At 43.0% G+C, this 13,431-nt stretch overlaps 1 protein-coding gene and 1 long non-coding RNA gene across 2 annotated transcripts; one reads left to right on the top strand and one right to left on the bottom strand.

Annotated features, from left to right (window-relative positions):
• Window positions 1-300: 300 nt before the first annotated feature.
• Window positions 301-5,308, bottom strand: LOC129391940 (uncharacterized). The gene is made up of 3 exons (XR_008616854.1): window positions 5,134-5,308; window positions 4,139-4,253; window positions 301-466 (listed from the first exon to the last, which is right to left on the bottom strand). It is a non-coding gene; the product is annotated as an uncharacterized lncRNA (long non-coding RNA).
• A 101-nt stretch (window positions 5,309-5,409) lies between these two features.
• On the top strand, window positions 5,410-11,728 carry LOC114483861 (39S ribosomal protein L45, mitochondrial-like; the record flags this gene model as incomplete). Its single annotated transcript, XM_028486920.2, has 4 exons — window positions 5,410-5,672; window positions 6,559-6,736; window positions 7,150-7,267; window positions 11,630-11,728. Coding segments are annotated over exons 1-4 (461 nt in total), but the record flags the coding sequence as incomplete, so codon positions are not given.
• Between the last annotated feature and the right edge of the window lie 1,703 nt (window positions 11,729-13,431).

Here is a 13,431-nt window from a genome sequence, read left to right as displayed (position 1 = left end):
AGCTGTAACATGTCTGCTGACACGCAGGCCCTGACATGCTTGTCCTCCCCCTTTCCCAAACTTCTGCTCAGTCTCTGAACTGTCATACAGAGTGAAGTAAGTCAGAAGGAGAAAAACAAATATCGTATATTAACACGTATACATTGAATCTAGAAGGGGGAGAAGGAGGGGGGGAGGGGGTGGGATGAACTGGGGGAGTGGGATTGACATGTATACACTAATATGTATAAAATGGATAACTAATAAGAACCTGCTGTACAAAAAAATTAAATAAAAAAAAAAAAGAAAATGCAGGGCAAAATACAAAGGACTTTTTGTCAAAGAGGTGACGAGGAAGTAGAAACTAAACTTACCACCTAGGAAACCAGGATAAGAGAAGGGCAGAAGAGTGCCATGGCTGGGCTGACACAGAGAATAGGACCAAGGGCTGAGGCTGAGCAGGACCAAGCAGCACTAGCCTGGAATCCTGTAAGACTCAAGAGCAAAATGGCAAAAAGTCACATTTCTTGTTTGGAGGCACTCAGTTCTCACAAATCCGTCAACACCATTCCCAGTTTGTGGCAATTCTGAGAAGTCTCCCCTAGTGAAAAAACAATTTTAGGCACCTACCATGTACCAGTCATATGTTTTCACATAGGATTTCACTTAGTGCTCACAACAGTCCTACAAGGTAAGTTTTATTATCCCCATTTCACAGATGGGTACACTGGGCCTCAAAAGACTTAAGGAATTTGCCCATAGAATTTGGACCTGGCCAGTTGGATTCCCCTATACCAAGCTGCCTTTGATTTGAAGTCAAATCAAATCAAAATAATGTCAAAATAGTAGAGACTTCTTAAGCCTTCCAGGAACAGTAAGGAGCAGACCAGGTAAGGAACAATGAATGGAGACCTCTAAATCTCTGAACGTAGGTACTTAAAAACCCTGGAATTGCTGGGTTTGCATAGGCCTCTATGCAATCTGAGATCCCAGCGAAACCTTGGTACCCTCTAGTGGAAGTTTCCTGCACTCACACAGCTTTCCTGGCTTCAACCGCGAAGAGCTGGAAAGGAAGCCCTCACCCAGCCACTGGAGAGCATCCGCAAAGAATGGCCAACTGTAAGATACATGTTTGTATGTCAGGGCCCATGGAGGGTAGAGGAAAGAATACAGACCAGAGGGAAGGTGTGCTGAGCCATTGGTTCACAAGGGTCCCCAAAGGGAGTCCCTGTTAGGCCTTTGTGCATTATTAACAGGAGCTCAATACACATCAATGGGGGCTGTAGGTTTTTAGGGCTCAAGAGAGTGATTTTGTGTGTGTGTGTGTGTGTGTGTGTGTGTGTGTGTGTGGTACGCGGGTCTCTCCCGTTGCGGAGCACAGGCTCCAGACGCGCAGGCTCAGCGGCCATGGCTCACGGGCCTAGCCACATGTGGGATCTTCCCAGACCGGGGCACGAACCCGTGTCCCCCGCATCGGCAGGCGGACTCGCAACCACTGCGCCACGAGGGAAGCCCTGATTTTTTTTTTTAATGGGGGAAATTAGTGATCAGAGATGCAAAGTGACTCCCAAGGCCACAAGGAAGTCAATGTCAGCAATGGTGAGACTAGAACCCATGTCTCCTGCCTCCCAAACCAGAGTTCTTCCCATTGTATCACACTTCCCATTTTTGGGGAACCCAGCCTATGAGAACAAGCTCCCAGGCTCCTGAATCTCATGCCTACAACCCTGCAGGCATTCCTGGAGCTTCTTCCCCAAGTTCCCAGTGCCAAGATGTCAGATTTATTTCTGTCTCCCTCCTCCCGCAGAGGTAATCCCTGGGAATGGAAGTGGGTTAGAAACAGATTACTCTGATCCAGGGGCTTTGTTCTCTCCTCCCTGAACGTGTCGGGGTGGGGGAGGGCCCGGGGTGAGGGAGAGGGGAAGTCACAAATAGCCTGAAATTCCCTTTTAGGATTATCACTTGATTTAGCCAGCTGGGGAGAAAGTGGAGCAAGAAGAGGGGAGGGATTAGTTCTAGACCTAGCTTGAACAGCGGGGTGCATGGGCTTCTTTTCTGGCTGAGCCAGGATGAGCAATATCTCTTCCTTAACATACCTTTAGAAATAAAGAGGCTGAGGCAGGCAGCAAAGGATAAAGGAAAAAGCCTTTGTCTTCAGCAGCAGGGATGAATGCAAGGATGGATGAGACAGAAGAGCAGCTAGGTGAAGAAAGTCATGCAGCACAGAAATAAGGAATCACTTTGGGGCATGGAAACAATCTCCATTTCAATGGTTTTAACTTTAACAGAGCTGAGAACTGCTCCCTAGAGGAAAAGAGCTAACCCACATAGTGCTTCCTGAGGATTTCCAATTCATATCCAGGTTATGGGCTCTTTTGCTTTAGGAACACTGCACTGGGGTGGACTCTGGGACTGCTGATGTTATCTGTGTCCAGCATAAAGAGCAGACACTTACTAGGACTCTGCTAGGCTTCATATATCCCTTCCACGGCTATCATGGGACTTGGAAGCAGTTACCATAACTAAACAGCGTGGGAAGATGTATTAACTCATTTAATGACTTAGCAACAATTCTATGAGTTAGGTACTCAATTACCCCTTCTCTATGGTGAGGAAAAGAAGTGGAGCTAAGATGTATACTCAAGCACCACTATGTGAGAGTCATAGATAGTCAACTCTTCTAGTGACAAAGAAGCTCTGCTAACATTGTTAGCTAAAGATCAGTTGAGAACATCTCTTAGAAAGTCAGAATTCTTGGTTTCTTCTATGTCACCTTATCTTGGACAATTCACTTTACTTCCTTTGCTCTTCACGCGCTCTCTCAAGGGAGGGAAGTACAACATAAACACATGGCAAGCCTATCACTCGCTTCAATCGAAGTATCATATTGTTTACAGTAATCAGTAAACATACTGTAATCAGATTCTTCCAATTCTCCAGAAGGATCTTCCGTGTTCAAATCAACAGTGCTTCTCCTAGAATGCAGACTACCAGGCAGAATTTCAGAAGTTCCAATATTTGATATCACCTGCCACTGAGAGGGAAAAAAATCCAAATACAGTACATATCCCACTGCTCATGGGACATCCCATCTTCTTTGGATCCATTTAGAAATTTCAATAAGACGAGTGATTCCAGGAACCCCCCGTATTTGGGGAAACAGGAAATCAGCTTTGCCCTCTGCCTCATCATATTTTATCTGGGATTCTACTGATCCACTTATTTTTTCTCCCCCATGATCACTTATTGAATAAATATTTGAGTGTCTACTATGTGCAAGACTGTTTTTTGCAAGGCTAAGCCCCTAACCACCTTACTCCTTCCTCTAATTACACAATGAGCTTCCTTCTCTTGCTCTTACTTTGCTTTTTCTGAAATGCGAACTACTTGGGTTGTAGGATTAAAAAATATCCTTTTCGTGTTAACTTCCCCAGGCAGACAACTCCCAATTTTCCACGGAGTTAATGAGATAGGAAGAAAATAAGAATTTTCCAAAACAGCAGCTAATAAAACCCACTTATAATTCATCTCAGAATGAATTAAACAAGATTGACTTCCCTCATTATTTCATCCAGGTTGATATGGAACAAGTTTGCATTCCCTGAGAAACTGACCAGAAGGCAGGCAGAGATGATCTGGGACGTGTTGGCTACCATGTGAGGCAAACATAAAACTCAACAGTGAAGCAGATAATCCCAGAAAGACTATATCAGTGTTCTGTATTAATAACCACTCATCATGGATTGGGGTTTCCCCACTTTGTCAGGAAAACCAGTAAAAAAAAAAAGGTCATGTTTTGTTTTCTGGGGCATAGAGTAGATCGACAGGACTCTGTTAAGAAATAATTAGATACATCTTAGGACTTCCCTGGTGGTCCAGTGGTGAAGATTCGCATTTGCAGTGCAAAGGGCACGGGGTTCAATCCCCGGTTGAGGAACTAAGATCCCACATGCCGTACAGGGTGGCCAAGAAGATGTTAAAAAAAGTAAAAATTAAAAAAAAGAAAAAAAAAAAGAGAAATAATTAGATATATCTCATTTAAATGCTTAATATATATTCTTTAATTATCACATACGTATAACACCTAATTTCATGTCACTATTAATGTATCATGCTATAGGCTGTATGCTGTGGCTAGGACTTGTGGAGGAATTCTTACCCTTGAAGAATATACAGGGACTTCCCTGGCAGTCCAGTGGTTAAGACTCTGTGCCCCCACTACAGGGGGTGCAGGTTCAATCCTCAGCTGGGGAATTAAGATCCCACATGATGCCCTGCGCAGCCAAATAAAAAAGGAAAAAAAAAAATCAATGTGTGTGTGTGTGTATATGTATGTGTATATATATATATATATATATATATATATATATATATATATATACACACACACACACACAGTATAGTTAAAAAGTCAAGATTTAAGACATGAGATCCCCAAACTCAAAAGTAATCTCTCTTTCCTTTGATAGTCCTTAGCATTTTACTTGGACCTTAGTAGCAATTCTATTTCAACCTGTACAGCTCATAGCTCCCAACTCACTGCAAAATACCATAGGTAAATGCTCAATAAATGTTAATTGACAGAATGAGAGAAAACCCAAGGGTAAGTATGAAAAGTGTTTGTCATTCAACGATGATTACAGCACTGGATTTTCCAGGATGACCCCAACAACATGAATCCTTTAACCACTTAATGTGAAGCAATACAGCGTAGTAGTCAGTGCGTGGGTTCTGGAGTTTGCTTGAATTTGAATCCCAGTTCTGCCAGTTATTAGCCGTGCGACCTTAAATAAATTACGTACTTAATTTCTATGCAACATCATATGTAAAAGGAGCATATTGCTCGTTTGTGGTGAAGACTGAGTTAATATATGTTAAAAGTTTAGAAAGATGCCTGGCACCCGGTAAACAATTTCTAAGTATAAGCTATTTTTTGTTAATAAAAATATTGTGCCTCATATTATTATGCCTCTGTCCCAAAATGGCAAACAGATAAATGCTTTTGTCAATCCACGTGTCTTTTGCTTCAATAAACATAGTAGTCATTAATTTCCTTAATTTGCTAGTAAGAAAGAATATTCTTCATACGGTACAGATTGGGAAAACTAGAGCTCCGGATTAAGGTTACCCAGCATATCGAGATCGGATACAGACCCAGAAACTAGTCATTTTTGCCCCTTCTAGGATCCAAGAAGCCGCTGAAGAAAAATAGTCATCTCGGAAAGGAAACATCTTTTCGTTCACAAGGTGAAGCACTGTCCCAGTCTTACTCGAATGCAGTAACTCCTGGCAGCCAGGAAGCCCGGCGCGCAGGCGCAGTTTCGGCTGCACGCTCTCCGCCTGGCGCGTGACAACCGTGCTTCCACCCTACCCCCATCGCCGTTTTACTGCGCATGTGCGTCCCAACTCTTCCTCCTCCACCACCACCACCACCACCAGCAACAACACCACCACCACCACCAGCACCAACACCCCGGACGCGTACGTGCGCGTTCGCGCCGCTCACACTTCGGCGGCGGGCGCGTGCCCTGGAAAATTCCACTCCCGAGCTAGCTCCGCCCTATGCACCTCCTTTCCGGCCCCAGGCTTTTTACTGTCTCCATCCCGGCTGCCTTTGCGTGAGCAAAATGGCAGTCACCGTGCCGCGGGGTTTGTCTCGCTTATCCAGGGCTTTAGGATGGTGGTCTCGGCAGGTGGGTAGGGACGGGGTAGATAGGATTCTAGGGGCTGGAGGGGAACAAGAGTGGAGGGAAATATTCGCTTTGCAGTTGTCCTTGGTGAACTTGGACGTTACAGGTCGTACCTAGGCTAGGGAAGAGTGGAGGTAGACGAGACACAACTACTTAACATGTGGTTGAGTGGGGAGAGCCTCAGTAGGGCTATGAGAGCGGGCAAGTTCTCGGGGATTAAGTTTCCCCGGTTTGGTCTGGGTCTGACTGGCCTGGGGGTGTTAAAGGGGAAGAAGTAATGGTTGGAAGGTGGGTTCGCTTCCCGTTGATTTTTATAAATGTCCTTAATTGAACAGTAGCTGTAAAGAAGGGAGACTCGTACCTGCCTGAACAACCTCATGGTCAGAGAGGAAAGAGACCTGGCCTTTGAAGAGCTTATTGATCAGTTGGGAGCTAGAACGACAGAATAAAGTTTACATTGAGGCTCCCAATAGAATGAGCAGAATGGAATCTGAGTAAATGTAGAGGAGATGCCAAGAAGAGGACTTTTCTTATTTCAGTATTGAGTTGGTGTTTAAGTTTCCCATCAGACTGAGCGTTGTTTGAAAGCAGAAGCCTTGCTTTCATCAACTCTGCATCTCTAGGAGTTGGCACAGTCCTATACTATGGAAAGTACTAAATAAAGGAAAGCCTTTAGTAAACGTTGAATGGTGTTAGTAAAAGTTGCTTACTGGCTTTTAGTAAGAGACACCCATAATTGTTAAGATAGTTGTGCATTTTCCCCCGTGATATGTGGCTTTGTAATTGTTCCTAAGTCATTCTCTGGATGTGCCCATTCTATCTTTGCTTACAGTTTGTACAAGATTGATTTTTTTTCCAGGTTACCTAACCTTTTTCTGCCATCCTCCAGCCAATCCTGGTGACTCAGTCCACAGCAGTATTTCCAGTGAGAACTAAAAAACGTTTCACACCCCCTACTTATCAACCCAAATATAAATCAGAAAAGGAGTTCGTAGAATATGCCCGGAAAGCAGGACTGGTCATTCCTCCAGAACGTTTGGAGCGTCCCATACATCTGGCCTGTACAGGTGAGACATGGTATTTCTGAGACCCTGACCCAATCCCCTTCTGTCAGAGATCTTCTTGGAAAGTGGAATGATTTGGAGTATGAATGATAGCATTTAATTAACTACAAAATCGGTTCAGTCTCAATAATTTGTATACATTGTATTTCATGAGGTCATCTTTGATCTTGTTTTCACACTATTCCTAGAAGACCAGGGTAAAATTTCTCCATTTTGTACAAAAAGAAGCTGAGGCTCTAAGAGAAGACTGAAATGATCTTATTCTACTTTTTCTAATGCAGCACGATTCCCTTTACATTCCCTCTATTTTGTTAGTCTATTTTGTATCCAGGAGCCCTCCCAATTTTTTATGACCTCAGGATGACTTTTTCTCAATCTTTCAATGCTTTTTTAGTTTTCTCTGTCTCTCTTTACAGCTGGTATCTTTGACGCCTATGTTCCTCCTGAGGGTGATGCCCGAGTGTCATCTCTTTCTAAGGAAGGACTGGCACAGAGAACTGAGCGATTGAAGAAGAATGTGGCATCACAATTATCGTAGGTGTCTGAGACAGCTGGGAGTCAGTATTAGAATAAAAATTTCTTGTTGCTGCTTAATCCAGAGGCCATCTTGGGTTAATTGCGTTGGTGTAACTCCCTTGATAACTTGACAGTATATTATTTCTCTGTAATAGAACTAATGTATAATATGGGCATTCTGAATCGTAGCATCTCAACCTCGATTGGTCGTTTTTTGTTTTGTTTTTTTTTTTTTGCGGTACGAGGGCCTCTCACTGCTGTGGTCTCTCCCGTTGCGGAGCACAGGCTCCGGACGCGCAGGCTCAGAGGCCATGGCTCACGGGCCCAGCCGCTCCGCGGCATGTGGGATCTTCCCTGACCGGGGCACGAACCCGTGTCCCCTGTATCAGCATGAGGCAGACTCTCAACCACTGCGCCACCAGGGAAGCCCGATTGGTCGTTTTTGTCACATCATTTAGGAAGTTCACATTGAAGTTTGTAGGACACTTTCTTGATCACATATTTTAAAATTTAAAGTAATAATAAGAGCATATTTTTATGAGTAATACCTTAGAGTTCAAACTTAAGAGAGTAAGAAAAGCCAAAAAGGCTTAAAAAGACAGACGTGTTCTAGGGTGCTAACTGGGCTTTAGTTAAGGAGCAGAGCCAAAACTTTCTTCTTAAAGAGGCTTTGAGTATCTGTCACTGTAGCTCTAACTGTATCTAAATGATAGGTTCTTAGGGTCATACATAGATTTCTATGCGCAAGTGTACTGAGTCAGTGTTAATTCTTCATGTGGCCATAACCTGTTTCTCTAAATACAGATCTTATCATATCAACTCTTCTGTCTCAGACTCCTTTGTGGCTCTCTGTTATCTGAAGAATAAAATCCAGATTTCTTCAGTGGTATTCAGGGCTTTTTATAATTTGGCTCTTGCCTTCCTCTCCACCATCATCTCCTTATTCCATTTTTCTCATCCTAAACTTTAACATTGCCAAACTAATTGCCAGTTCCTTGACAAATGTTGTGCTGTGTCTCTCTGCACATCCTTTCCTTTGCCTGAAAAATGTCTTTTTCTCTCAAGCATTGTGTCTGCTTTTTTTTTTTTTTTTTCTGCTTTTTTTTTTTTTTTTTTTTTTGTGGTATGAGGGCCTCTCACTGTTGTGGCCTCTCCCGTTATGGAGCACAGGCTCTGGACGCGCAGGCTCAGCGGCCATGGCTCACAGGCCCAGCCGCTCTGCGGCATGTGGTATCTTTCCGGACCGGGGCATGAACACGTGTCCCCTGCATCGGCAGGCGGATTCTCAACCACTGCACCACCAGGGAAGCCCTTTTTTTAAAATTAATTAATTAATTTTTATTTTTGGCTGTTTTGGGTCTTTGTTGCTGTGCGCGGGCTTTCTCTAGTTGCGGTGAGCAGGGGCTACTCTTCGTTGCGGTGCAGGGGCTTCTCATTGTAGTTGCTTCTCTTGTTGCGGAGCACGGGCTCTAGGCGTGCGGGCTTCAGTAGTTGTGGCACGTGGGCTCAGTAGTTGTGGCGCACGGGCTTAGTTGCTGCATAGCATGTAGGACCCAGACCAGGGCTCGAACCCGTGGCCCCTGCATTGGCAGGTGAATTCTTAACCACTGTGCCACCAGGGAAATCCCGCTTTTTTTTTTTTAATAATGAAATTCCCAATCCTTCCCTCCCCCACCCCCTTTGGCAACCACGAGTGTGTTCTCTATGTCTGTGAGTCTGTTTCTCTTTCATAGATATGTTCATTTGTGTGTGTTTTTTTTTTTTTGGCTACACCGCGCAGCATGTGGGATCTGAGTTTGCTGACCAGGGATCAAACCTGTGCCCCCTGCAGTGGGAGCGCAAAATCTTAACCACTGGACCGCCAGGGAAGTCCCTGTGTTGTATTTTAGATTCCACATATAAGTGATATCATATAGTATTTGTCTTTCTCTTTCTGACTTACTCCGCCAAGTATGATAATCTCTAGGTCTGCTTTTAATCTCTGTCTGCTTTTAAGCTTTCTCTGACTCTTTTTGGAGCTGCCTTTGTTATAATTGTAACTGTACGCATATTCTTACTACTTCTGATAGCTCTGTATTGTGATGATTTCCTCTCATGTATTTCTCTCCTGGCCTAAGAGCTGTTTGGTGGAAGGGTTCATGATGATGATGAACAGAACACAGGTGGTTTTATTATGGAGTTATTATCTAGGGGAGGAAAACCAGTTATTAAATACTGATTGTACACAAATAATTACAGATATGGTGAAGTATGAGTGCTGTGGGAACATATGGCAGGGAAAGATAACTTGGTCTGGGAGTTAAAGGTAGGCTTCTCTAAGGAAATGACATTTAAAGCTGGGACCTAAAGGGTTGCTTGGAGTTAGCTGAGCAGAAGGGTATAGTGAGGAATACCATTCTAGGGAGACAAAACAGGTACAAGCAAGGCTCTGAGGTGAAAAGTGCAAAGGAGTGGATTTTATCAAATGCTTTTTCTCTGATTGTTGAGATGATCATGTGATATTTGTCTTTTATTCTATTGATATGATATATTGCATTAATTGATTTTTTTAGTGTTAAACCAATCCTACATTCCTGGGATAAATTCCACTGGGTTATGGTGTCCCCCATCCTCTTAATATAGTTATAGTAACACTGATTAGATCAGAATTCCCTGTTTACATTATAACTACGAAAATGCTACTGACAGCAGAGTCATGCAGTACATTATTATTACATTTCCTTTCCTGCATAATAGTTTTTTTTTCTGGTGTCAAGTGTCTTTTTTTCTCATTTGCTTATGGAACCCCTGGTTGTGTTAATTTTCTCTCAGTACATAGAAAACATTAAGTATTTTATCAATCCCATCTTCAAGAAGAAAGCCCACCTATTTCAGTCTGGATTGGTCACTCTTTTTTTTTTTTTTTTTTTTTTTTTTTTTTGCGGTATGCGGGCCTCTCACTGCTGTGGCCTCTCCCGTTGCGGAGAACAGGCTCCAGACACGCAGGCCCAGCGGCCACGGCCCATGGGCCCAGCTGCTCCACGGCACGTGGGATCCTCCTGGACCGGGGCACGAACCTGTGTCCCCTGCATCGGCAGGCGGACTGCCAACCACTGCGCCAGCAGGGAAGCCCTGGATTGGTCACTCTTTAGGCTCACTGTACATCGTGGGATCTACTTTTATCATCATCCTGATACTCCTTTTGCCTTGCTCTTATATGTATTCCCTGTTTCGTGGATTTTACATCTCTCTCTTTCATGGTTCATTCAGTTATTTTGGTGGCACACATTCCCCAGCAGCTTCCTGAGGAAGGGTGGATGGTAGATAAATGAGATCTTGCAAGGCTAAGGAAAAGTCTTTTTTTTAGTCTCCCACTTCATTTATAATTTTCCCAAGTATAGAATTCTGGGCTGGGAGTCATTTTTTTCTCAATTAAAAGCACTGCTCCATGGTCTTTCTAACTTCCTTTTTTTTAAAAAATATTTATTTGTTTATTTGGCTGTGCCGGGTATTAGTTGCAGCATGCGGGCTCTTGGTTGTGGCATGTGGGATCTAGTTCCCCAAACCAGGGATCGAACCCGGGGCCCCGCATTGGGAGTGCAGAGTTTTAACCACTGGACCACCACAGAAGTCCCGTCTTTCTAACTTCTAATGTTGCTAGTTAGAAGCCCAATGTCTTTCTGACTCTTGAGCCTCTGTATGAAACCTGTTTTTTCTTTCTTAGTGCTTACAGGATGTTTTCTTCAATGCCAAAATTCTGAAATTTCACTATGAAAAGCTTTGGTCTTTATTTTTTATTTTTATTTATTTTTTAAATTTAAATTTTAATATTTGGCTGCATTGCGTCTTTGATGCTGCGCGCTGACTTTCTCTAGTTGCAGTGAGTGGGGGCTACTCTTCGTTGTGGTGTGCGGGCTTCTCATTGGGGTGGCTTCTCTTGTTGCGGAGCACGGGCTCTAGGCGCGTGGGCTTCAGTAGTTGCAGCATGCGGGCTCAGTAGTTGCGGCACTTGGGCCCAAGAGTACGCGGGCTTCGGTAGTTGTGGCTCGTGGGCCCTAGGGCACGCGGGCTTCAGTAGTTGTGGCGTGCAGGCTCAGTAGTTGTGCCGCATGAGCTTAGTTGTTCCGTGGCATGTGGGATCTTCCTGGACCAGGGATCGAACCTGTGTCCCCTCCATCGGCAGGTGGATTCTTAACCACTACACCACCAGGAAGTCCCAGATTTGGCCTTTCTTTAGAATGATTGATTTAAGTGCGAGTTAGAAGGTTGAATTTACAGGACTTGGCACATTCAAAAAACAATTATTGAATAAGTGGACAGACATTAATGGACGTAAAGCTGTAAGTTATGGAAATTGTGTGAAGTCTTCTTTAGAAATGATTCTCATGCTTAATTTTACAGAATCCGGAGGATAAGAGAAAGTGAACCTAATTTTAAAATAAAGGACTTCCCTGAAAAAGCCCAAGATATCTTCATTGAAGCTCACCTGTGTCTAAACAAGTACGTGAACTCCCTGTCTTATACCCATTATGTTCTCAGCAGCTATTATTCTAGGCACGGGTTTTTTTTTTTCTTTAGGTAAGAGTTCTAGAGTGGGAGATGTTCATCTGTGGGAAATAATTGGAGCCTGGAGCTGTCCTTGACTCCTCTCACTGCTTCTGGGAGTTTTCACCATTTGGTCTGGCTCAGCTCCACTGGCAAGTGTTGAGACTCTGCTGAATGGCTGCTATTTTCACCCGCCTGATCCCTAATTCATCCTGACCCTTTTTGTGTGTTTGTCTTGTATATGTACATTTCCTTTCCTTAATTATTCTGAATAAGTTTCTTTTAAAAATTTCCAACTTTTTCTTGATTCAACCAGGGGAGAAAAGTCAGGGCTGCTAGGTAGATGAAAAATCAACATGAGGGGCCTGGAATATCTTAAGTACTAGTCCTTGGACTGTTGCTGACATTCTTTGAACTGTAGCTTGCTGTGGCTAGGCTTCAGGTAGGATCCCAAACCTATACTCTCAAATCCATTAATTATTTCTTTTTACTTTTTTTTTTTTTTTTTTTGCGGTATGCGGGCTTCTCACTGTTGTGGCCTCTCCCGTTGCGGAGCACAGGCTCCAGACGCGCAGGCTCAGTGGCCATGGCTCACGGGCCTAGCCGCTCTGTGGCATGTGGGATCTTCCCGGACTGGGGCACGAACCCGTGTCCCCTGCATCGCCAGGCAGACTCTCAACCACTGCACCACCAGGGAAGCCCTCTTTCTACTTTTATTTGTTTAAAAAAAGTTTTTGATTGTGAAATATTTCAAACATATAAAAAAATACCTTGCTAGGTAATAGATGTTTACATTTTGCCATATTTGCTTCTGAATGCCTAATTGGGGGAAGAGACAGGGATAAAGCATTATAGATACAGCTAAAGCCCCATCTCCCCATTCTTTTTCTTCCTAGAAAGAACCACTATCTTCCCTATTACTCTCATGCACATTTTTATACTTTCACCACATGTACATGTGTATAAACAATGTACAGTATTGTTTAATGTGTTGTGAAAATTTACATGAATGATGTATTTTTTGGAAACCAGCTGTGTTTATTGTTCAGTGTAGTTTTTTTATATTTGATATTTTTTCCCTACCACATTATTTTTTGCATTCTAGTTATCATGATTTTTCTTTGTTTCTTCTATTCCTTTCATTTGTGGTATTGATATAATTTCCTTCTAACTTTTTTATTCCTTCCACTTGTTTGGAACTGTTACATCCTACTTCTGTTCTTTAATAGTTATTGTTAAAATGTTTATTAGCATGTATTGTGGGCAATATCACAAGAAGCCTCAAACACTGGAATTTCAGTCGCTGCCTCATGCATCTCCTGTGTTATTGTTATTTAGTTTTTTTAGTTCTACCTTGTTGTTATTTCACTTGCATTTTTTAATTTTGTTTTTTTCCCCTCCACTTCATTTTTTTATTTTTATTTTTTTGAAATATTCAATACATATATTTTTTTGATCATGCCATGTGGCATGACCAGGGATCAAACCCACGCCCCCTGCGGTGGAAGCGTGGAGTCTTAACCACTGGACTGCCAGGGAATTTACCACTTAATTTTTTTTTTTTTAACATTTATTTATTTATTTATTTGGCTGCTCTGGATCTTAGTTGCAGCACGCAGGATCTTCATCGCTGCACAGGGGATCTTTATTTTTTTATT

This window comes from Physeter macrocephalus, unplaced genomic scaffold, assembly GCF_002837175.3.
Source record: "Physeter macrocephalus isolate SW-GA unplaced genomic scaffold, ASM283717v5 random_1518, whole genome shotgun sequence".
Classification (NCBI taxonomy): domain Eukaryota; kingdom Metazoa; phylum Chordata; class Mammalia; order Artiodactyla; family Physeteridae; genus Physeter; species Physeter macrocephalus.
Note: the sequence above shows the minus strand (reverse complement) of the source record. Positions and strands in the feature narration are given on the sequence as shown.